Genomic DNA, 25,551 nt, shown 5'->3' with positions numbered 1-25,551 from the left:
GTGTGTGTGATATTTGTGGTGTGTATTTTGCAAAGCAATTCCACTGGGATAGGAGATGCTTCCTCAATGGTTTTACAAGCCAGAGACAATAAACACAGCAACAGCTGTGGAATAATGATAACATATTGATAATGTTCATGTGTGCATGTGTGCACGTGTGTGTGTGCGTTTGTGTGCATGTGCACATTTATTTGGAAGATGTCCATCAGCGGTTTTAATGGCCGAAGGTTTTGTGTGCATGTGTTGTTTATGTTGATGCGCATGCATGTGCATGTGCATGTATGTGCACGTGCACGTATGCACACCGGTGCTCCACGGTCTCCCATGTGTGTTATTCTGTGGCTTCTACCGGGGTTGAAGATTTATGATCTGGGTTATGGTGTCCACGGGGGACACATAAAACTACAGAACAGCCTTTTATTGCGTTCGCTTTATTCCTGTTTCATGGTTGACACTTTATTTTTTATCTCCTGTTGCTCTTCAACTCCATTTTTCCTCTTTCTTTCCTCGCTCTGGTTTGCTTAGGCTCAGTTATTGATCACTTGTCTTCTGCGTTGGAGTCTCCAATATCATCTATTGTTGTTTTTAAGCAGCGTAGCTTTTGCGTGCCACTTGACAAAGTGAGACAGTGAGATGAATTTGGAGCTGTCTGACCGTCTCTAGTTCATTTCACGCCATTGTTTTGGCTCTCCAGTCCAGGATTAGCTGAAGGACTCTGACCTGTGCTTTCAGACTTAAGAAAAAGCCACATAAACTAGAGTTCGGCGTGCGAAAAGCAACAGCAGGCCGTCCCTCTCACTCTGCTCCCAGTCTGAGAACTAATTATAAAACAGCTTCTGAAACTTTCACGGGGGAGCACCTATTTGCCACTTGTGAGGAGAGTGATGAAAGCCCTGCTGCACTGATCACAGGTGAAATCTGGGTAAATTATTGTGCTGATTCAGCACCTGCACCTGTCATCGGAATCATCAATGGCCTCAAGCTATATTGGACAGGATGAGATGCAAACACTGAACTGATGGGGGAATTTAGAGTTTCCTGGTGTTTAGCGTGATTGACTTAGGAGAGATGATGCATATGAGTTTAATAGTCATTATGTAAACATATTCTGCCAGGCTATGTAATATAAATAAGCAGAGGAGTTCACTAGATACAGCTGTACAAGGTGTACAAAATATTCACAGTTCAAAAAAGATGGAGTATAAATGTTAAATCAGCAGCCTCCTGGTATAATATGGTTCTGGCAGGCTGCTTTATTCACCCCCGCCGTTATTATTTATGCTGTCAGGAAGTGTCACATGACCAGGATTAGAATATTTTGGTCAGAATGTTCTCAGTAAGAAGCCTTCATGACGCTAATTTGCGCTGAAGATCCTGGAATCGTCGCCTGCATTGTACAAACACTGCGGCATGTTTGAGTCACAGCTAACGCGATAGGTGGAAAATGACCCTCAGAGTTGTGATCCTTCAGCACCATAACACTGCCAAGTATCATCCTCGGTTTGATTTAATCCACATTTTTTCTCCTTAGAACCTTTCTACCTCATTTCTTTGCATGCTCGCCTGTGCTCAGGCACAAATTTAACTGGAGATTTTGCATAAATTTGCATTTTCTTCACCCTCTTTAAACCTCTCAATGTGGGTTTCTGATGAAAAACATCAGCAATGTTTATATATAGATGTGAATATAAAGTAAGCAGTGATATACTTACATGTACATGGGCTGTAGTTGAAGATGGGAGGTCTTCTGAGGCCCCTGGTAACCGTAGGAGTCAAATCCTCCTATAAAATCAACTGCACAAACACAGCACCAGTCAGAGGAATCATTCGGCTTTTATGATGACCAGCTGGGAGCCTCCCACCGTGCATGATTCACTGCACTAGCACTCTTACACCTACAGAAGTCTCATTAAGGACATTCTGTGAGAGAAACACAAAGTTTACTGCTGCTTTTTCCACAGCTAATCTGGTTTGGGAGCACAAAACCACTTCATGTTAAACCTCAATTGTAACAAAAAAGAATAATAAAAAAAACCCTGCAATGCTATTTTTAGGAGGAGGTCTTATGGAGCAGTGTATTTAGGCCTTAAGACTGTACTTACCGGTAACTCTTAATTTACCTTGAATAATTGCACAGACCTTCAGCAGCTGCCAGCATGTGGTGGCTTTCCACAGGCAGCAGAAGAGCAGTCTCTTAAAGAGATGATGCCTTGATAGACAATAGCTAAGTTTAGATTGTTTTCATAGCAGTTTCATGTCTGAATATCTGAAATGCTGATTTGTTGTCAGACTTTTCCTTTTCTTAAGTACAGTGAGCAGAGTTATCCAAGCGTGTGGGTCCTGCTCACTGTCCTTATGTGGGTTTTCTCTTTCAAAAATTCACAACACAGCAACAGGTCTCAGCTGTGAGCCTACACACAGCCGCCCGTCTGTCCATATGCGTGTGGCAGAACAGGCGATCTTTGTTAATCTGCTCAGTTCCTGCAACGTTTTGTGGACGCTCGGCTCAATACGGCGATCTGTCCCAGATCCCCCCAGTGGCGGAGCGGCTCCCTGTGAGCGGCACAGGAGTCCTGCTGATTCATGTTGCAGTCAAACACTCAGAGCAGAGCCTCTCCCATGTGCGACCCTTCGAACACGAGAGGAAATGGAGCCTGCAACTGAGCGTGCTGCCTATCAATCTGAGGCGGCCCAGTTTAAAGATCCTGCTCTGTTAGTCATGCAGGGTTTTCACTCAGAGGAGGAACCTCAAGAATATCTGCAATCCAATTTTATGCACATAATTCAAATTATGGTGGTGTTTAATGGCTTCTGCTCACAAAATGATGCTAAACACTTCCACTTACAGTAGGCAGAGACTGATGCATTTGATTAGTGTTTGTCCGACAGTAGCTGCCAGACTGATAACACTGATTATTATGATTAATAACCCCCAACATACAACCACGCGCACACATACACACACGGAATAATTATCAGAGTAATTAGCATTCTTAGCAGCCCAAAATCTTCATCGGTCCTCTGTGAGCATTAGCTTCTTCACCCAAGGCGCATTTGCGAACAAAGCGCCCTGATTATTGTTTAGTCTCCCTGAGCGCATTAGCATAGAGTTCTTCCCACAGTGGAAACACCAAAGTATCAAACAAGCACACCCATCTCTAGTACATTTATCAGCAGCGAGTCCATTAAGGTTGTGCAATCGGTAGGGGAAAAAAATAAGCTTTTTTGTTGTGTGGAAAATGAGAGTGTGATTTAATCAAATTTGATGCTCCTGGAAAAAAGACAGCAAAGAGCCCACGCGGCTGTTATTATTTTTTTCTCACAAATGTTGCTAAAATCTGATTATCATTTTGGAATGTTGGACATTAGACCACAAATACTCTACCCGAACAGGGCAATTTTGAATAAGTGAAAAGCAATCTCCCTCGACATCTTTAAAGCATGCTTTTATTTTGAAATTCCCACCGCACGCTTGTTTCACCACAAGTAACCTTATACAGATGCTTCAAAATTGATTTACCCTTTCCTTTAATCAGATTAAATTGCAGTGAAAACATGACATAACAACTTCACTACTGTCCTGGCTAGTCAAAAATTATTATTTTCATCTGCCACCCTGCGAGCAGGAGAATATGCATCGCTGACATGCCAAACAATATCACTAATTAGCCAGGTGAGTGGTATATCATGTTTCCTGTCATTGCTATGCTCGCTACAATGTTAAAAAAAAAGGATCCAGTGAAGCATAATTACACTCCACTAAAAGAGAAGCTCACAGACAGAAATCACTCAGACTCATCAATTCAATCTCTAATTTGCTTTGGGCAGAGAAGAAGGCAGGAAAACGTCTGAGTTCTTTGCTTTCATACGCTTCCCTCTGCTGCAGCCCCCATTAATTTCACTCTCAATATTTATGTCCAATCAAACAGCATCCTTAATTTACTGTTGAATAAGACATGCTTCAGTATTGATTCTGAAAAGCTCTGGCTGCTTTAATGGAATACCTAAACCCATGGCCTCTGGTTAATGGCCTCTTTTAACCCAATTAGCATTAGCATTTCATGTGCAAGTACAAGTCTGTTGGATTAAAAACCTAAACTTTATTTATATGGACTGTTTGAAAACCAAAGGAATTATATATGAAAGATTTATTATGGGCCAATTATATATGAAAGGATGATTTAGTTTTCTTATCCCTCTTCTCTATCTTTTACTGTGGTATGCACTATAGGTTGAATCTAGAGGTCAATAGAAGAACAAGAGGCATAGAAGAACCACAACCACCTCTACAGTCTTTAAGTCACTAAATTAACTATTCAAATTGACTTTTTTTCTGATTAGAGCCACAGCTTTAACAGTAGGCTTCACGCGACTGTTGGCGCAACTGTTCGGTATTTTTTAGTTTCCAAGTGTCCAGACAAACACGCAGGCCATGCAAAGTTTGATCAGGTCATTGGGGAAGCTTTTACAGGGTAAAAAAGAAAACTGTGCAACTGTATGTCAGCCAAGTTAAACTAGGAAGCTTTATATAAAGGCTCACTCCAGCCCGCGTCTTCATGCCGCCACAGTACAGCATCGGCCCACAAATAGCAGCTATAGCTTCTCTACAGATCCTACAGCACTGCAGGGAGACTATAAAGCTAGAAAGGTGACAAAGGGCAGCGTAGCAAATGCTCACGCAGCTGCAGAAAGACGAAATGTGTACATGCATGTGTGACCGTGTACTTACAGCTGTCCTCCTCTTCTGAAATGAGCTTGACCACATAGCAGGCGTAGATAAACCCCATCAACTGGAGACACAAAGACAGAGCTTTGATTACTGCTTTATGTCGGTAGACAGATGAAGAGGTAGACAGGTATGGAGAGGACAGACAGCTATAACAGTAGAAGCGCAGGCCTCAAACTGATAGCTGGAAGAGATAAAACAGGTGTTCGTGTAAGTGGAGCAGAACGGCGCTCTATTTTGTGCCGCTTTACTCACCAAAATAGAGCTATAGAGACGATGGACACACACACAAGCAAGCGCACACACCTTCAATGACGAATGCAAGGTTGCGCTAAACTTTCCGTTTTAGAGATATCCTGTTAATAAGAGAAATCCTCTCACAAAAGCGTGAAGAGACTGCCGTTAGTGAGGGATCACATCAGTCCGATATCGATCACCGAAAATGACTTTTCAGCTAATTCTTCTGCTTTTCTAACACGATGCTCGGGCAGATAGTTCCCTATTTTGCTGCCACCGCCAGATTGAAGCCCACACACTGCCACCCACTCCGACAGAGCTTTTGTTGTAGCAAAACGCAGAGATGTTGCTCGGGTAAGGCTGCGCCTGATGCATTAACAACCCTGGAAAAATATGGAACCCCTGGAAAAATAATGATGTGTTGCTGTTTGTATTTGTTTATTTATTGTTGTGCATGTGCTGTAAATGTTAAATGCACATGTGTGTGTGTGTGTTTGCAGCATTTGGACAGTGAGGAAACTGTCCACATCATAACGCTACCTTCGCTCTCTGGTCCCCTGTCCTATTGGCTTTCTGTTTCCAAGGCGACAATCAAAAAATGTCTGATTGGAGCAAGGAGGCAGTGAGGTGTGTTAACGTCTTAATACCCTTGCACCGATGGAAGTGGGAGCCACGAATGCAGCAGGGACGGACGGAGGATTACGTGTCAAGATAAACTCTCAGGCAACATATGAAACTGAAAATAACCGGCTTTATTCTTCAAACAAGTCCATAAGTGTGTAAAGAAGACACAGACCTGGCTGACATTCCATCAGCTGCAAGGACGTGTAAACACACGGGGGCCTGCTGCAAGTGTGAGCAATTTGAGATTCAGCGTATATCTCAAGGTCTCGACCTCATTTAGTCTAAATAATGATCAACCCCAAAAGGACCGCTCCCTCCTTCTTCCTTTCTCTCTTCCTACACATGACAATTTCCTCATTATCCCCCCTCGCTGTACCAAATTCAATACTGGTAGGTGGATTTAAGATGGAAAAGTCTTTTTTTCTCTGCAGCGCTGGTGAGAAAATCAACAGAGGGGTCAGAGGGGAGCATTAAAAAAGTGCCAAAAGAGGCCAAAACTTCAAATCCAAGTCTTCACCAAAACTGACGGCACTTTAACAAGACGTGTTCGTGTGGAATTTCGAACGTGACCTCAGGCTGCCTGCCCTCCGACGCCTTTCCAGCTGAACTGATTTAGTGTTTGGACCCACTTCAACCACAATTAAGTGGAAGCGTTGTTAAAGAGGTGCGTGGAGGTTTGTGGTGTATTCTGTCACTGGTGATAACGACTGAACCCGCTCTGTCTTCTGCAGGCTCATTGCCTCTGAAAATGACTACTGGGTGCACTCAGCACCCTGCAACCCAACGCATTTGATCAACCGAGAGACGGTGCGCATCTCTGCACATCAATATCCTGTTAATATTCTGGAAACTCAAGTTGTTGCTGTTGCCGCATGTGTCCATCATATCCTGCTTACAATAAGGCTGATTATATCGCCCGGCGATGCAAAGAAGTCCAGAAAAAGCCAATATTTTCCACAGACGTCTGACGTGTTATTTATAGTCGGAGTTCTGCAGGTTTGAGTCGGCGCCATTTGGACTTTTCAGTTAACTGGAACATTTCTACAGGACCCAAAGTGCTCCCGATGCTGATTTATAGACACTTTCACAAAGTTTTTCCTATTTTCATTTCAAATATTGCCGGGTTTATTTGGATTCCAATAAAGACTACCGGTAAAAGAATTCCGTGGCATCACCTGCTAAGTCTTGTTCGTTTGTCCCGGTCACGTTTAATGATGAATAATAATTGCTTAGTTGCTTTAATTGTCCCTTGAATTATTAAAATTTTAATTTTGTGTGCTGTCATCTATTGGTCGATGAATATTTAATGGCATTCACTATTTCAGCCGCCTCAACTGTTGTTTTTCTATCAACAAATCCACTTAACGCAGCCTGAAAGTTATGATAAGCTGATGAATTATTAACGGCGTATCAATAAAGATGAAAGTGCGGAGGTATGAGGGGATGTAGCCGCACTCATTTCTTCCCTTTTACTCGCAGTTTGCTGTAAACGTTTCCTGCTTTGAAGCGTCTCTCGGCATATTGGATGCATTCGATTCGAGCAAGCGCTCCTCGGGCAGACGCCGCTCCCAACCTTTTATCCGTGGATTAGGGTTTACCTAGACATCAAACCTGGAAGATGTTCAGTGTGACGAGTGGAAATGAGATAGTGGAGCCCTCAAAAGGGAGGCGGCTGGGGACAGGTATTCAATTACGGCCAGTAGATGCCGCCAAATCTGACCCACTGGAACTATCAAGGTCGTCGTCATCGCAGGTGCAAGAGGGTAATGGAGGGTGCAGTCCCTGCAGTCCCCTGAAAATAAAGATCTTGGATCTACATCAAAGCTTAATGAGTCATTTCTTGGCTCATTTTTCACCCGTCCAAACCGTTTAATCGAAATCCAATTAAATGCACTTTTTTTTAATATAATCCACAAACGGCCAAAATGCCAAATCAGCACATTTAGATTTATTCAAGTCAGTGTTTAATCATCAGCACCTGAGATAAAAAGGTCGGTGGATCCTAATTCTCCCCAAATTGGCCCAAATGAGCCCTTAAATGATATTTTGAAAACACCTGAAGTTCTGAGAGGAGGACTGGGAGACATTAGCCGAATGTCGATCCGCTCCGATGAGGACATTTCCAAAATGAATGAAGCCCAACAGATGCCACCAGGTGGACGCTTAAAGGTCGGTCACCCGGCGACGCAGCTCGCCCCCCACCAGCGGCGGCGGCGAGGAGGAGGGAAGCGCTGGCGCCACCCCCTGGCCTCCCTCCGGGTTTGCCAAAAAGGTGCAAGACAAAGAGTCCAGGAGATCATGGCATCAATCTGACTTATAATTAATTCTTTCACGTTCGGTTTTCACCCCCCGCAACTATCTGAATATTTGGGAGCCATTTTAATTGTGGCGCCGTTATCTCCTCTGTGCGATAATCTCATTTGTATTGGATGTTCGAGTCAGTGGGGAGAAAAGGTATTAATCTCTAACGAGAGAGCCGCCTGCGCCGCAGACAGATTCCACCACGCCGCACATGTCACCTTTACCGGATTGGATCAATTCCCGCGCTAAGACGACCGCTCGAGCAGCCGTGTGGTCGCTTTATTCGGCGAGATGAGAAGGCTTCGTCAGCCAGGCAAAAATAAAATCACCTCGTGCCGCAAACAATAAGTGTGACAGATCACTTTCATTTTAATGTGTTTGGGCTGTTTTTCTTGCAGCGTACGCGACTAGCAGCGGCAAAATATGAATTATGAAAGACAAATAAAAATAAGCAGCTCCCGTCTGGTTGGGCCTTCAATCAACTGGAGTCAGAGCGCTTAATTACCAGAGTTGTGCGTCACTTAAATTCACTTTAAACCTGGTTTCTATCCCAAAAATGCATCAGTTTATTCTCATCATAGTTTAATCATCATGTATGCATTATACCCGACTCCATTATGTATTTTAATGAATCGAGGATAAAAATATTAGTACTGCACGCTCTAAAGTGCACATTGATAAACTCTGCTGCAGTTATCAGACTTCCCACTGGCGTGTGGCTTTGCAGATTCCTCCTCATGCACTCGTTATCCTGTAAATTATCTTTAGCCACGTGTTGCATGCAAATAGTTGCACACCTCTGCTGGGCTGTGAGTTATTAATAAAGCTTGCACACAACTTAGTCAGCTAATTGACTACATGCTCTGTTTTGGTTCATGGTGCCACCACTAAAATATCAAATAATCCAACAGGATTTTCTCAATTGACACCAAATTTGGGAATATTGAATGCAACAGCTAGATATAAACCCGTATCCTTACCCAACCCTTTCAATCGCTACACTCCTATAGTGGCCTCTCACCGTCTGGTCATTGCTTCTCTATTAGAAATTCTTTATATTAACACTTGTAGTCACATGTAACCTCAAATGTGGTTGAATTAATAGAGTTTTGTTTTATATATCAGCGCTCTAAAATACAATGGAAGACTTGACTGATTCACGCTTATTTCTCATTAGTCTCAGTCCTGAAAGATCCCAATCTGTGAATAATTTGAAAACAAATCTGCTGGTTTTCATGAATACATTTTGACCCCAAACATCATCCGTGTACGCACACAACAACAACAACGTCACATTCAATATAGGCAGGAAAGATGAAAATAATCATACACTTTATATGCTAATGAGTCTATTTCACTTTCAAAATGAGCAACCCAGGACACTCTTCTAGTTTTCTTCCACACCATAAATATTAGCTCCTTATGGTTGGGGTGGGGACTTTAAAATTATTGCACTGCTGGCTAAAATTACAGGCAGTGCAGCAGATAGTAGAAATTCAGCTCATTTTGGCATCATCAGTGTCAAACACACAAAAACCTTCAGAAAATGATTCTATTTGATGATTCAGAGAAGGGGAACCAGCTCTGTCTGACTCATTATCTCACTGAGGTTCATTTGATGATGTGGAGTGAGAAAAGGCCGTTACCCAGCTTTACAAACAGCTTTGGATGAGGTACGTTGACTGTGCCAGCCTAAGGTCCTCAGGAATGAAAACATATTACCTCTGGGGAGATGCTGTTCATTACCACTGCGTATCTAGTAATCGGTGTATATTCTGTCTGTAAACTGTTGAGTCCTTGCTAATAGATGCTGCGTGCAGCATAGCTTGATGATAATTTTCATCATGACATTTTGGTATCAGGATTATTCAACTGTGTGCAGAGCAGGGACGTTCACGTGACTTCCACCCCAAATATAAATGGATAAATGGATAAGAGACAACAACAACAACAACAACAGTAGGTGATTGCGCTGATTGGTTCCTGTAGTCGGCTTTAAAACCCTATTAATGACTAATCATTGTGTACTTGCTGGCATGTTAAAACAAACAGGCAGCTGGAAGCCTCACCTTAGATGTGTGTTTATGTGTGCATGCGTGGTTGTGTGCGTGTGAAGAGTGTTTTTCCCCTTGTGCTATTAGCAAGTAGCGAAAAGCTGGGAAAAAAAGCTGTAATGACACAATCTGTCAACAATCCTTCTCCCTTGAGAAGTCAAGCCGAAGCTTAGATCTGTGCACCAAAGTGTGAAGAAATACCCACGTGTCCCGTGTTTTTGTGGAGAGACAAATTCAACCGTTTCATGTAGCGGCAAAGGAAGCTGGAAACTCGACACAGAATGAGCTCAGTGAGGTCGGGGCCTGCGTCCACGAAGCATTGTTACTGGCACAGAGCTGCTGGCCCGACTCCGCTGAGATGAAACGCTTGAGTGATAAAAAAAAAGTGCAGCGTGTCCTTTCTGACCGACATCAGATCAGCTGATAACTAATCAGTCTGTTAGCAGGAGGTTGATTAGGTTGGGGAAAGAAAAGCCTTCCAGATGTGATAAAAGGTTTACTGTCAGCTGCCCCTCTTTAACCGGCCTCTTATATCTCTGTTAGAGATTGTTTATGCTTGATAAACCTCACCCTGAACAAGCTTCTCATTCTCCCCTTTAGTTACCATGGCGATGGCCGACCAGTTGTGCCCCTGGCCGACACTTATATACTGTATATATGTCTGCCACAAGACTAAGCAACAATATTAACATGAGCGCTTCTTTAATGGTTTTGACTGTTACCATCAAGAACTAAAAATCACACAGCAAGCAAACGAACCAAACGGAGGCAAACACGGCGTGATGAAAAGGCTGAAACGTCAGCCATTTACTAATTTCAAAATGGACGCTAGGTAACCATGAAACAGGCAGCAAACCAGTCGGAGCTGCTAAGTACCAGTTCCCCAGTAAAACCACGCCAGTGGTTCACCAATGACAGCGGAGCCAGCGGACGGTCCAGTCTGTTGCGTCTGCGCAACAGCCAAGCATGACAGTGTTTCCACCCATTAATTGCAGCAGCCAGCTACATGTCGGCTTGGCGGTCGGCCACACTATAAGCACCGTCATCGATTGACAAGGAGCTCACCGCGAGGGGCAGCGGGACAGCGACGGCCCTGCCAACCCAGGGGAGGAGGTTGCACCACTCCACTACCCTCTCTCCCTTTCCTGATGATGGAAGGGCGCAGGTGCTCGTATTAAAGCACTGGTTTGTTTGCCTCGCTACCTACATCTCTGCTAGCGCATCATTCATTCGCAGCCTTTACATCTCCTCTGTGCTGCTTTCTTTGATCCGGCTTGTAATCGCAATTTGACAGTGGAGGAGAAGAAATGCAGAGAGCATTTGGCAGGAAGACAGGAAGAGGAAGGCAAAACTGGGATAGAGAACCCAGCTCTGATGGAATATACATAAATTATTCAACAACGATGAGGGTGCTTTAACTTAATAGAAGCTAAAATAGTATCCTAAAATTGGCAACATTAACCTACCTCAACAGACAAATGTTAGCATTTTAAACATTCCTCCTCCTCAGAATTTACTGCTCATAGAAGAATATAAAAGTATCAAATGTTTTGTCAAATGCTGGCTAGCCATCAAAAGCAGGTTGGTTTAGCCCAAAAAGGGCAAATAATTTGATTAAAACCCTGATTCAAAACTTTAAAACATCCCATATTCAAGAGTCTCATGTGAACCACACTGAGATGAGCATAATTGCCCCCTACAGTCATAACTACTCCATAAATCCAGATTAATGACAGGAATCTCCTAATGCTGATATATAAGCTGAGCACCTACAACGGGCCTGCGAGTGAGAACCATTTAGAGGAGCTCAAACACTTACAGCCAGGAGGATCTGCAGCGAGGAGTGAGCCACCTCGATGAACTGGAAATCCATCAAACAGCCAGATATAGATATATATCTGTGGTCCTCGGGTGCCCAAGACGGGGGAGGGCTGATTGGCGTCACCCTGCACCCTGGGCCGTTCTCCATCCACCAGGAGCGATGCATGGACAGGTTGAAGGTCAAGACGAGGTCAGAATCCTGAGAGGGGACAGGGAGTCGACATCAGCATCAGATCATAAGCAAATTAGATGAAAAGCATTACGTCACCCTGACATCTGAGAGGGTTTTTTCTAGGACTAAAATTAAGTCTCAGTCTCTTGCTTCCAATCATCTGGGATCATTCTGGCTGGATCTGAACACAGGCGGCGAGAAAGGAGGGAGAGGGATGAGGGCAGAGAGAGGGTGGAGACTCAGCTTTGGATCTTCAAGCACAGATGATGATTGAAGATGAAGAAGAGGAGATCCCGCTGTCAAGGCTGAAATGGACTTCTTATGTTGTGCTTTAGCGCTTGGCCCCCTGGACCAATTTCAGTCCTGGAAAGTTTGGACGCCAACTTTCATAAACTTGCTGGAGACAGTAAGCAGATTTGATGCGACCAACATACTCGTACTTCACCTGTCCCGCTTCTCTTCCCCCTACATGAACATCTATCACCCCTCATCTCTCCACCCCCACTATCATTCATTGTGCCCTCTCTTCTTTCACCCTCTTTTTTGCATAATGAGCAAATGCCTCATTAGCGCAAAGCTCAGATTAATGTCCTCGCTTCTTGTTTACTGCCATTCCTAATGAGTGAAATCTCTAAATTTCTCTCTCACTTCTCTCTGTCGTCTGTCTCCATTCATCTATCACTCATCCCCTCCTTTCATTTGAGCTGTCTCTCTCCCCTTCACCTCATTTTTTAAAATATTTTTTTCCCATTCATGGCTCCCTGTCTTTCTCTGGTGTGTGTGTGTGTGTGTGTGTGTGTGTGTGTGTGTGTGTGTGTGTGTGGGCATAATTTCACTGCAGTCTCTATAATTGAGTTTCTAATGAGTCCCCTCAAATAAACACACAAACACAGAAGTAATTATCAGTGAATAGCCAAATTTGGCATCTTCCTCGTGAAAAAAGAGCGACTAATTATGAAATATTCTCTTATTTCAGGGAAAAGAATATATTTTGATGGATATAAAAGTTCTTTTCAGTGAGGTCTCAGCATGTAAAATAAAGAATGAGGACTAGTATCAAAGAAAACACCCATTCTTTACTGATCGCATTAATTACATGTATGTAACAGATTGACATCCTGCACAAAGGATCTGAGGCAGACCTTAAGTCACCTGCCAGTGGAAAAGAATGAAATGGCTTCCCGGTACCAATGCATTGATGTTATATTCTGGAATTCATTCAGCATCAGAGCTGCAGCATAATGTTCAGATCCTAATCTGCACTGGGAGGGATTGGAGATTGAGCTTGTAACCTCAAACAGAAATACCGGCTGGATTAATATGTGAATCAGATTGAGGATCTGTGGAAGATGATTATGTGTGTGGATCTGCAAGTAAATTCCATTTCTTCTGTCTCTCTCACTCTCTAACCTCAGTTTGTCATAGTCTCTCTCTCTCTCTCTCTGTCTAGCTCGCACACCCACATCTTCTAGTTTGGTTGAGGATCAATCACTCATGTTCTCGGGTCTTTGTCTCCAGCTGTGAGCTAGTGCTGCTTCATTGAACCACATCTGTTTTTTCGGGTGCCTTTCTCTTGACCTCTTCCTCTTCCTCCTCTTCCTCGCCCTGCTCTCCCTCCTTCTCTGAATTTACCCTTCATTTTCCACTTCTCTGTTTTCCTTTGTCTTTGTCTCCCAAGAGAGGGAGAGACAAAGGGGAGGGGGGAGAGATGGCATTTCCTCCAAAGGAGCTGATGATCAACAACAAGTAATGTGCTTACAGGACTACATGAAGGCAATTTAGACTCAAAATAAGGACAAAAGCAGCTCAGTATGAAACTAAAAATTAAAACAAAAACCGCTTGTGAAAAAATGATTCTATTTCAACACTAACAATTAGAAAAATGTGGCAAAGGCACAAAAAAAACCAGATGTAGAAGCGCTTGTTTTTCCTTCTCTTCCCTTTCAAAAAACCTACCAAAGAAAACACAGAAGCCACAGCCTGAGATTCCTTCCTTCTAAAGTCAATTATTCAGTCTATTAAACACAGCCTCCACCTGCAACGTACTCTATATTTCCATCATTCTCTCTGTGTGTCCAACAGCTTCTATTTCACCCCAATATCATCAGTCACGGTGCATCACTGTATATTGTTTTGCTGTGATTTCCCATGGGTCTCAGTTCAGGCCTTAACCCAGAATGCCTAAAGCACTTCTGTCCCTATCAGATTGGTTGGGGGGGGGGGGGGTTACAGATTTCACATGCATGTGAAGCGATGTGTGGAAAATTTAACAGATCTCAGGCCTGACCTTAACCACTCCTAGGCCATTACCATCCTCAGGCAAATACCTCGACATGAGCATTTCGTCCTCCTTCCTTCTTTCAGGGCCAATTATGAGCGAGTACCAACGTATGTGCCAGATGGGTTCCACAGCTGCATAAAGAAGGCGGAGGCTAATTTACGCCTTGAATGGGTTAATTAGGTCTTTTGAGAAACACATGAGCCACAACAGTCATACGCCAGAGCTTTAATAAATCTTTATGTCTACACAAAAGAATGGTAATAAAAATAGAATGTCTGAACCCATGTGGATGTAACGAACAGAGCAAAAGTATAAGGTGGTTTCAACCAATCGCGTGCTGCCTGAAATCCTACAGCGCTGCGCTGTTCTGCTGTTTCTCCTCTGTCTGAGAAGGTCCTGGAAGAAGAGCAGAGCAGGGTCTCTTACTCATCACTGTCAACATTCAGCTAAGAAGAAAGGAGGATTGGTATGAACCTCTGTCTCTCTGTGCAGCCCCGATTTGTGTCCTCTCTACCCTCAATCTCTTTTAGTTTCAGTTCCTCCCGTTTCTCTTTACTCCAAGTTTCCCTTTTATCTCTCATCTCATCATTTTCCCTTCTGTTACAATTCTGTCCATCACACCTCTGTTTGTGTGTTGAAAACTGATGGCTAGAACACTGGGCTGGTTGTGCATTGGCTTTGTTTCCCTGGCTGATAAAATAAATGGCAGGTTCGCTCTTTTTTACAAGGCTCGCAGTGTAAAAAGATAGACACAAACAGGACACGCACACTCAGAGTCGCACACTTGGACACGTGCTGTATGCAAAAGCGCATGTGGAATAAGTTGATAACACTCCTACACAGCACCCCACCTCCTCGGTGAATGAGTGACAGCTGAGTGTGGTGTGCGTCTGTATCTGTGCATCATCTAACACCCAGAGGGTGGCTGCATCTTTCATATGCCACAGTGGCCTACTGACAGCTCTCTATGTGTGCGTCTGTGTGTGCGTGTGAGAAAGAGAGAGCTGAATATGGGAATGCGAGCGTATGCAACATGGTGGCAGGTCTCTCTCCCCGGGCTCTTCTCCAAACCTATCAGGAGTGTCACATCTGAAATCTTAGAAATAATAATTTCATGCTATTGCTGCTGTATTAGATAGCGAAAGAGTGACTGACGGGGTTGGGGGGGTTGGGGGGTTTGGGGAGCTGACTGCTATAAGGCAGGAATCTCTGGGGGAAGCTGAAATTACTGGCAAACCAGGTTGCACACCTTATCTTGCCTCTGGGGCAATAAAGATGGGAGATACACACTAGATAGAAAATCCCATCCAAGGCAGGGTAGAAGGTAAAAATGCTGTAACATGACTGGGATGATTTATCAAGCAGTCTCGTCAAAAAAAAGACCAAATGTTTAGTCCCTTAATACTAAATCAGAAAACACACAAATCCCCGACACATTCAGGAGAAGTGTGGCTTCCTAGGAGTCACAAGTGGCGCTCACATGAGCCAGGCAGCTCGATCGGAGTCCCCAGTATCTCATTTCTGCTAAAACTGTTAAACTACCTGGAGAATTAAATGGGTTTTACACAGTCAACCAAACTTTTTCACCAAATGTTGAGTAACTGACTGAGTGCAGGTGTGAGCGGGACAATACCACCGACTCAACGCCGACACTCAGCGTTCTGTGAAGTGATACTAATGGTGCCTCATCGGAGCCGTCACTCATATTGTAGCTGTTCCATCGACAAAATCTACCTGATCTCCTGATTCAGGGCTTCAGTTTTAAACCCTCAACAAACTATTCAGGAACAGTTTGTAGGTTAGACATAATCTGAGTGGCATCTGATGCATTATGACCTTTGACCTGCTGCCCCAGACAAGGGGTATTATAGACAAACATATGTTGCGGCATATTCACCTTTAATCCACCATACAACTGCATCAAGGGTGTGATTAAATAAATAAATATGGAGGAAAGGAGAGCCTGAAATGGATGTGTGAATGTGGAAGTGAGTGAGGCAGAAGTTGAATGAGGCTTGGATTTGGATGGAGCTTTGCAAAAAAAGAAAGGATGAGGAGGTGATTAGAGGGAGAGGAGGGTAGTACAGAGGAGATGAAGAGGAGAAACACACAGGGAGAGTGAAAGAGGGAGCAAGAAACGAGGAGTTGACACCAGAAAGCAACAAAAAAAGATTAATAGATTTTAGTATCACTGAGTTATTCCAACCCAGTTCAGGGGGAACAACGAAATCAAGGCTAAGCAGGGGAAATAAATCACCTTCTCTTCAGGTTTATCTTCTTGGCACAGACGGAGCTGAGGCAGCTGCTAATGTTAGCTGTAGCACTAGAGATGGAGACAGCTGCAGCAAACCAGATTATCTGCTCAACACGACAATCAATGCACATCATTGGGGACAGCATTCCATATCATTGCGTAATGTTAACCGTGTCTAGTTGAGGACAGCAGAGTTAATCAATAAGCTCTTTGAATCATTAATAAGTGGATGATGAAAAGTGGCTATTAAATGCTAATGCTAACAGTCTCAGGAAGTTGCAAATACAAAACGATGCAAAATCAGCATTTATTCTGCTTTTCTTTAGTCCTTTTTCCATGAAAAGGTGCAGGTTTAAAACGAGAAATCTTTAAAATCACGAATTTCCTGCCAAAAATCAGATACAGAGCAGATATTTCTTTGCTATTTTATGTTTCCAGGAGTCTGTTTGTTGTGACTCGGATGCAGCCCTACTGGTTCCATACACAGCCTGGTGTGATAATACCCTTCAGGTCAGTAAATAAGCCTTGGCAGGTGATAGATCTGTTCCCAAATAACAGCTGGCGAATCTGAAAAGGGGTGGGCGGAAATTATGACCCCCCTCCTTCGCTCAATAACTGGGTCAAGGATGATTTGCCCTTGAGTGAGTTTCAAGAAAGCCGTTCTAGTCATGAAACCAAGCTGTTCAACATCTGCGGCATGTGATTAGACAGCAGGTAGTGGATAAAGATGTTAACCGGCTATTCCACTCTTGTTGCTAAATAAACCTGAAATAATAATATTCTTATATACTGGTACGCTTTAGTACCATTAATCTGATTATTTAACTTTGAAATTCAGATTCTGCAGCTTGTGTATCATCAGATAATTTAAGAGTGGGAAAAAAACACAGAAATAGAGAGATTTTCAGATTAAACTGAGGCATTTTGTTTGTTGTATGTGTAAAGAGCTACTGACACAGTCTCTGTCTGATGATTAAAGAAGTTGAATTGGGTTGACTCGATAACATGAAATTCAAGCTAAAATGATCTGATTTGTTGATGAGGAGCTGACGAGGAACAAAGCCAGCCTCAGCGGCATGCTGCCGATAACAGGGAGGCCATTACTCAGTGTTTTGTTGAATCAGAAGCTTGTGGACTGCATTTCCATCCCCCCAGTAACAAGGTGATTTGTTAATCTGCAGAGGCTTGAACATTTCTAGAACAGTACAACTCCTCTTTGCTGGTCCTGGAAAACCTGGTCCAGGACAAATCAAAGTGTAAGCAGGCTCGTATTTAAAAATAATGCAAAAATAATCAGTGATCCTCCCACTTTCACATGTTTAACAACCTGTGCTTGTACCCATGTAGACATTATTGCATTATTAAACAGTTTTGACCAGGGGATCAGTGAGGTTTACCACCCAATACATGCTACCAATAAGTTACTGAGCTTCATTTGTAAGCTAATAAGCCACAACAAGCACAGAGGCTGTGTGTTTGTTTGCTTCAGCCTCTGACTGAACTCATCACTCACCAGAGACCAGTTTCCCCCTCCAGTCTCTACTGTTCCTCCTCTCGTCTCTATATATTCACAAACAATTCCCCTTCAGTCAGCAGTCAGCGAGGACAAACACGGGCTAATTATGATACATTACCCTGAAGCCTACATGCAGGTTGAGAAGCAACACTGAAGATCCTATTTCTCTGTCTGAAAGTTCTAAAAACAGTAAGCTGAGCTCTCCGCGTGTTAGCAGGGAACACGGTGTGCAGATCAGCCGGTAGCAGATTTGTGAAAAAGAGAAAAAGCTGAATATTATTTTAGACTAAATGAATCCCGGTGAGATCTTCTGTAAATGGCAGAAATGTTGCTATATGTGAAACTGCATTTAGCTTTGATGCAAAAGGCTGATTGAGTTCTATTTGCCTTTACTTTTCTGTCTACAGACAATTAAGTGCAGCTAAGAGAAGACTATTTCTGTCTTATTTCATAGTCTAAGTGACCAACGCCAGCGGGAATTAGAACAAGCAGCATTAAACAGCTTCCTTACCTCCATCACAACTACAAACTTTTACAAAATTTCAGGACTTTTCCATTAAACATGCAGAGGGTGAGGCCATCTATTATCTATGAGAAACAGTAAGTGGTTCATTAGGGCTGATAGTGACCAAAACCCCACAGCTAATTCTGGTGCTTCACTGTTTTCAGTCAATATGTCAATTAGAGGAGCCCAGATCTCTATCTGAAGTCACACCCTTGTGCTGCGGCGAGAAGGTGCAGACGGGGCCGTAGTTTCTGTGATGTCCCCCGGTCTCCCTTTTGTGAAAGCCTTAAAACAAATACTTCCTTACCCTGGACAGATCTCCGACCTCCAGGTAAAAGCAGATGATGAAAACGTTCCAGGTCATCCACATCACCAGCCAGGCTGCGTACTGCGGAGACAGACCATCGATCATTGCATTTGGACAGAAAACACACGAACAAGATTTCTGACAGAGCTCACAGGAATTTGAAGTCAACTTGAATCTTGCCTGCGTGCGCGTCAAACTCACCCCGGTGACATATCGCGGCCTGAACTGAATCGTGCCGAACAGGCCGAGAATGACAACGATGATGTGCAGGAAGTTGGTGAGGATGGGAGCCCACTGGTAGCCCAGAAAATCTATCACCTGGCGCTCCAACACGCTGACCTGAGGAGGAAGAGGAGGAATGGGTGAGAACCAACCTGCCGGGGGACTGGAGCGGTTCCTTTTTCACAGGGAAGTGGATTTTCACAGTTAAAGAGCAGGCGAGATGGAAGATGGCGAGAAAGCTGTGATCAGTCTCACACTCCTGCTAATTTGAAATAGCTGTTGATCTGCCTTAAAAAACCAAAACCCACCGTGTCGACATAGGATAAAAACACTATTTCTGAACTATTGGGGATACTTATGACACACGTCCCATGTGTGGGGAGATCACAGGAGTGCATCCACCCATGTGTGAATCACATGTCAGGGCAAGTCTGCTGTGCTTGCACTTGACAACACCAGCTGTTATTGCACACACTGGGCTCAGCTGGCACCACAATGAGCTGCCATGTGTGTGTGTGTGTGTGTGTGTGTGCGTGTGTGTGTGTGTGTGTGTATGTGTGTGTGTGTGTGTGTGTAACAAAGTGAGAGAAAGAGATTTCTATAAAACTGCGTTTTATGTTCTCATCGACACCCCCCACAAACGAGCCATTGAAGGAGTGAAAGGCCTCCCGGCCCATTACTGAGGCCCTCTGGGGGCCCCTCTTCCATCAGCAATAATCTAAACAGTCTTCACTACAGCTGACACACACACACACACACACACACACACACACACACACACACACACACACACAAGCAAACCCACAATAAGTCATGTTCAAACAAAAATGTGTTGGGAAGGAAAAAGGTGTATGTGCCAACCCCTTTGATTTGGGATAGTTATTAAAACATCCCATAGGGCCACCCACCAAAGTTAAAGCAGGTCCTCATTTTTAAACCTTGGCTTCTAAAGAAGAATATTCAAACCCAGACCATCTGTTCAGCTACGACGCATTTGTCTTTTCATGCTAAATTCTCATTATGTGGCCCAGCTGCAACACAACTAACTTCTGCTGCCTCACTACATCGCTCTTTGTAATTGAGTCACCAAGTTCCCTTAAGAGACAGGAAATAAAGACGGCACGCAGACCCCTGCTGCTGTGATCCAATACGCAGGATGTCAGGATCACAGCATCAAGGGGGGGGGCTTCAGATAAGATGTGAAGTAACCTGTCCTTTCGACTCAGATGCTGCAGACTCTGACTCCAGAGCAGCCATGACGGTAGCAGATATGGCAGCTTTATGACACGTGTACCCAATGAAAGGGGTCCTTTGGGACCTGCAGGGACAGGCTTTGATGCTGTCGGAAGATCTGTTCATTTCAGTCCTGCCGCATGAAGCAGAAGATCAGGAACATGATGGTATTCAGCTGGGCTAGCAAGCTTACAAAGCTGTCAGATTGGGGAGGGATGTCTGTTGGGATGGGTGGCCGCAGCTGAACCCAGCTAACATATCCTCTGTGGAGGCGGCTGGTGATGGAGACTCGGAGGAAAAGTTGTACAGTGAGCAGAAATGTCAGAGGTAACCCAGGCAACCGTTGCTCAGGGGATGAAACAAAGACAGGAGTCTGGGTTTAAACCATGTTGTTCCCATGATTGTGCAGGCTTGAAACCAAAAGTTAAATCCAGATCTGGTCCCAAGTGGCCTCAGGGATGGGTTAAGGTTGGGATAGGTTAAACACAGAGGTCCAAACACACTCAACAACTTAATACACTGCAAATCAACTAAGCATCTATCAGTTATCCTCTGTGGTTTCAGTGTGAGAAGAAGATACTCTGAGATGCTCCAGTTATTGTTGAGACGCCACATAGTACATGAGGACATAGACGGCTGAGCACAGAAGTAAAACAGTTTTCTGAGTGTTCATGGCTTAGGCAAAGCCTAAAGAGGACTGTTCTGGAGTGGGAACCTGAGAAATATATGCCTGTTTCCTGAAACTGGCAGGCAATTTGGTGGAATGTCAGCAATATGCATTGGTCACCGTAGGCCAAGAGAAAACTCTCAATTTAGCATTTGATCAAGACAAACACCCACCTACAATCTTGAGCTCTGGGAGATTGAAATTGGTATGAAAAAGAGCCTTGTGATCTCTCAAATGGCTGAAGTACATAGTAGGAGAATTTTCATGTTTAACAGGGTCTTAAATACCTTAACAAGAGTCTAAACTCAACCCAAATATTTTTTTAATTGATTAGGTAATGAATGATAGAATAATATCAATGAAGTATTATTACACCAGAGAGGGAGAGAGATGCACCATGTGGGCTTTATGAGATGGGACTGGGTCATAAAAGAGTCTTTAATCTTAAAGAGAAAGAAAGACCAGAGGAGAAAGGAGAGAAAAGGACAGCAAGGGACAGAGAGGCAGCGCAAAAGATCAGATAAAAAGGTCCCAAAAGATGGAGAGGTGATTAAGATCCAACATTTACCCAGGGAAGAGGAAAAGATGAGAGATGATATGAGCGAGAGAAATGGAAAATCTCTCATTTGCTATCCCTCGGTTCCTCCATCCTCACCTCCTTCCCTCTCTGGACAACTCACTGCAAATCTCTCATCTTTTCATTTCCTCCCCGCACCGTTCATTGTTCATCTCGCAGCCCCTGCGATCTCGCCTCCTCTCCCCTCGTACATATTTAATATGCATTCATCTCTTACCAGATCAGACATGTCAGACAACAACAAATTACCTCATCGGGGCTCTTCCCCTCCATTGTTCCATCCCTTTTCCTCCATTACTGCACCACAATCTTCAGCACCCTTTGCCTAATTCCCTGCTTTTCCTGCACCATCTAATCTGTGTAGGAACTTCGGATTTAACGGCATCTTTATGCCTCTTTGAACAAACTCCTTTTGCTGTAAATGTCAAATATATGTGCATTTGCGTGTCACTGTATATTTCCCAGTGCTGTATGTGTAGCAGCAGCCTGCTGGCAGCTCAAACTCCCTTCTCACAATAAGTGCCCCTCTAGTGTCACTTTTCAGTGTGGCTCTTAAATAAGTATTCAGTGCATGTTGATAGTGCGTGCTAAGCTAGCCTGCTTTTGCAAACTTCAACCAATATTTGCCAAATGTGGGCGTAATTGATGTGAAATGCAGGCAAGCTTCAGAAAGCAAAGATTTCCGAAGATGAAAAGCAATGTTACAGGACATATAGCGCTGTCTGGGGGAAATGGTCTCACCAAGCCTCCTTGTTTGATACGCTGGGAGTGAAAATGAGCTGGAAAGGCAACAGTAATGAGTGTCACTGCACTTATTAAAAAATGTAGCATACTGCCTATTACTGGACACAAATTGGTGAAAGCGTTTCCTCTTTTGCTGTCTACGCAAAAGTGGTGAAAAGGCTCTTTGTCTGCTGGCTCTGTTGCTTTCCTTTTCCCTCGACCCTGTTATGCTTCCCTTCCTTGTTACATCAGCGCTTTAGCTCCGACTTTTTGCTTCCTTCCCTGACCTTTAAAAAAGTGCTGATCAATTTCAGCTGTTCATCCTATTAGAGGGGAGAAGAGGGGCGAGATACCAAGCGACGAGGAGAGGTGGTAAAAAAAAGAAGAATGTAAGAGGGCAAGGAGAAGGTGTCTGACAAATGTTTCAAGAATCGCACAGCAAGGATGGGTACAAATTGGGAACATATCATGGCAAATGTGTGACCTTTTCCCTCCCGAGCTCTGATTGTGAAAGCACATTTTTTCAGTCACCGTATTCATTGTAATCTTTATTCCTCCAATAAAAGCAATCGTGGTGTACTGTTAACTTAATTAAGGCCGCCTGGCTGTACCATACTCCTCAGTGTACAGGAAAAAAAAGCAATCTTCTATCGATTTGTTTCACACAAAGATCAATTCATCTCCATTGGAGGCTATTAGGGACCATTTGTGGCTACTTAGGGCTCAGAGAGAGAGGAAATACGGGCCAGGCAAGCTGGAGGGTAAAATAAATAAATAAATAAATCAAAGAATTTAAAGCAAAGGGAAGCAAAGGGAGCGGGGTGAATGAAAGAAGCTAAAAAAAGACAAGAAAAAAGGGAAAATCAACAGAGATGATGGACAAAGTGGAGGAAAAAAACCCTCCATTAAGGATCCAATTACCCTTCTCATGCTCAGTCACTGTGAGCACAGCATTTGGACCCATAACCATAATGTCCATCAGGCACAGACCTCGAACTGAATCTCTCCTACTTAAATGAAGATCACACGGCGGCCATTAGCCTTGTAGAATTAAGGCCTTGGCCATAAATTTATAACTATTATAACATCAGTTTCACGGGAATCGGCTCTGGGAGGGATCCGTGGCGATGACTCACGCCTGCGATGTGTTTCTTCGCTCCAACACTCCAGGGAATTGTGTTAAAGTGTCCCTGATGTGCACCTTTGCTTCGATGGGCTTTCCACTCTGGTGAAGATTATCAACTTACTTTAACTTCAGTTACTAAAACATAACTCTGCAGTGGGAAAAAAAAAAAATTATCCTCCTAATCCATGTGCCACATGTTAGATTTAACTTGAGGAATTTCTCCAAGATCTTTGCACCTCATCGCTTCCTGATACATTTGTTTTTTGACTGTATGTGTCACAGTGGTTGATAGATGGAAAAAGGGGGATGTAGTCGGTATTATCCAGAAACAACAAGTAAGCAGCCTGATGCATCGAGTGGAAGGTGGAGAATGACCACAATGGCGGCGTTTCCCTGTCGAGGAGCGTCCGAAGGCCCGTGTTTATGGTTACTCAAATATAAACCACAGTTCCAGCAGCGTACTTAATGTGATGAGGAAGTGCCAGCCCACAGGCAAAATGCAGTTTCTACCCCAGATTTGCAATAATACGCTCCAGTTGAGGTTGCACAGATGTCTGACGTGCTTTAATGGAATGTCAGAGGAAAGGACAGACTATGCAGATCTTATTTGTGCAGCCAAACCTGAAAAGCCACAAAGGGTATTACCCTTTCGCTAAAACGGTGCCTGCGTCTTCTTGTCATTTTTTTTTTCTTTTCCAAAGCCCAGCTTTGAATGTCACTAACAAAGACCTTCAGCGCGACTCCAGCTGAAATATCAGAGCAGGGTGGGGCCACGTGATGTTTCACTCCACCGTCTGAGATGTTTGTAGGTGGACACAATGATTTCACCTATTAGCTCAATGGGCTGTGCTGTTGCTGGACCATTGACTTCACAGAGCGCTCGCGGAACGTTCTGAGTGCACGTTGAGGAGGCTTGTATTCCTGCTCCTGTACTGGGAATAAAAACATTAAAATGTGTTTCTGACATGGTTCTGTACGCAGCAGGTTTTGGAGGCCACTGTGCGCTGAAGGTTGCAGGATTATAAACACATTTAATAAAAATGTGGGAGAAAACGCTTTAAAAACCAGAGTCTTCTCTGGATATGCAGTCTATTGTGCATCCTTTAAAGGGTCCTTCAGAATAATAATAATAAATAATACATGTAAATTATCAATGCTGACAAGATAAACAGAACAAATAATGCCAAACTTGGTCCCTTTCTCCCAGTTTTCCCTTCACAGTTTGCGTTAACTAGAGCGATTAATATTCTTATGGAACATTTCTTTATGTAAACGTGACATTTAAATGTCAGAAACACCCGCTAATCAGTTTGGTATTTCCACAGATCTTTCCCTCTTTCTGTGGCTGCACGCCCCTCTGTGCCTGTCCGTTTCTGCTGCTGCTCTATTCTTAAAATGGATGCTGTTGTCTCCTGTTGTCTCCAAAAAAGAAAAGAAGCCAAAACCTTCAAATCTCGCCTTGCAAAATTCTGGAAATGACATTTGAAATTTAACCGGCCAGTCCTGGTTTCGATTTTTGCAAGCCAGTCGTTCGGCCTGGAATAATTATTCTGTTTTCGGCGTCATGCTGACTGTCTAAATGTTCAGCATTTTGAACTTTGCTGTTGAAAGTTGTTCACACTGTGATACACTAAGGGCTGATGATAGACACGCTATATGTGCTTTGGGATCCTCTTTGCTTTGGGTTTTTCCACATTTGAGGGTGTCTACATGCTTGTTAGTTTTGCTTTACTTACCCATAATGCACTGTGCTGTGCTGTGCCCCACTTCTCTTTCTCATTTAAACTTCTAACAGTGTGTTTATAAGCCAGTAATAGACTTAAATGCCGTGGACCAGACCAAAACGCAAGACTGAATGGTGCACAATAAACAGTCCAATAGGCGTGTTTTAAAGCCACTGGCATTCAAGCAAACCAGTTAGTTTGTCTCCGTCAACTGGAAAATTTTAATTGTGAGAGAAGCACAACTGTATAACGCATCTGTTCTGTACAAGATGCATCACGTAATGAGCTGCAGCACAGTCTCTCACTCCTGGGAGATGCTGCCGATTAAGAACCTGATAAAAGTGGACAGGAACAGGCGAGACATAAGACAGGTTGGCTCAGAGGCAGCTAAGACTACAAATATGTCATATTTAAGATTAGGCTTGGAAATGCCTGAGGAGAACTTGTACCACAGAGGAGATAAACAGGCTGAGGCTGCAGG

At 43.6% G+C, this 25,551-nt stretch overlaps 1 protein-coding gene across 2 annotated transcripts in view; it reads right to left on the bottom strand.

The window, feature by feature from the left end:
* The window catches only part of nkain2 (sodium/potassium transporting ATPase interacting 2), a 43,074-nt gene that overhangs the window by 2,824 nt on the left and 14,699 nt on the right, over window positions 1–25,551 (bottom strand). The window contains exons 2-6 of one of the 2 annotated variants that reach the window (XM_029849431.1): window positions 19,000–19,137; window positions 18,799–18,879; window positions 11,762–11,962; window positions 4,730–4,790; window positions 1,713–1,794 (exon numbers count right to left, since the gene is read on the bottom strand). In XM_029849431.1, coding sequence (XP_029705291.1) covers window positions 1,713–1,794; window positions 4,730–4,790; window positions 11,762–11,962; window positions 18,799–18,879; window positions 19,000–19,137 — 563 coding nt within the window. Of the gene's footprint in view, window positions 1–1,708; window positions 1,795–4,729; window positions 4,791–11,761; window positions 11,963–18,798; window positions 18,880–18,999; window positions 19,138–25,551 lie in introns of those variants that run through there. The other variant, XM_003971554.2, reaches the window with a different exon arrangement.

Source organism: Takifugu rubripes, chromosome 16, assembly GCF_901000725.2.
Source record: "Takifugu rubripes chromosome 16, fTakRub1.2, whole genome shotgun sequence".
In the NCBI taxonomy this organism is placed as follows: Eukaryota; Metazoa; Chordata; class Actinopteri; order Tetraodontiformes; family Tetraodontidae; genus Takifugu; species Takifugu rubripes.
This window is presented reverse-complemented; position numbering and strand designations above follow the sequence as displayed.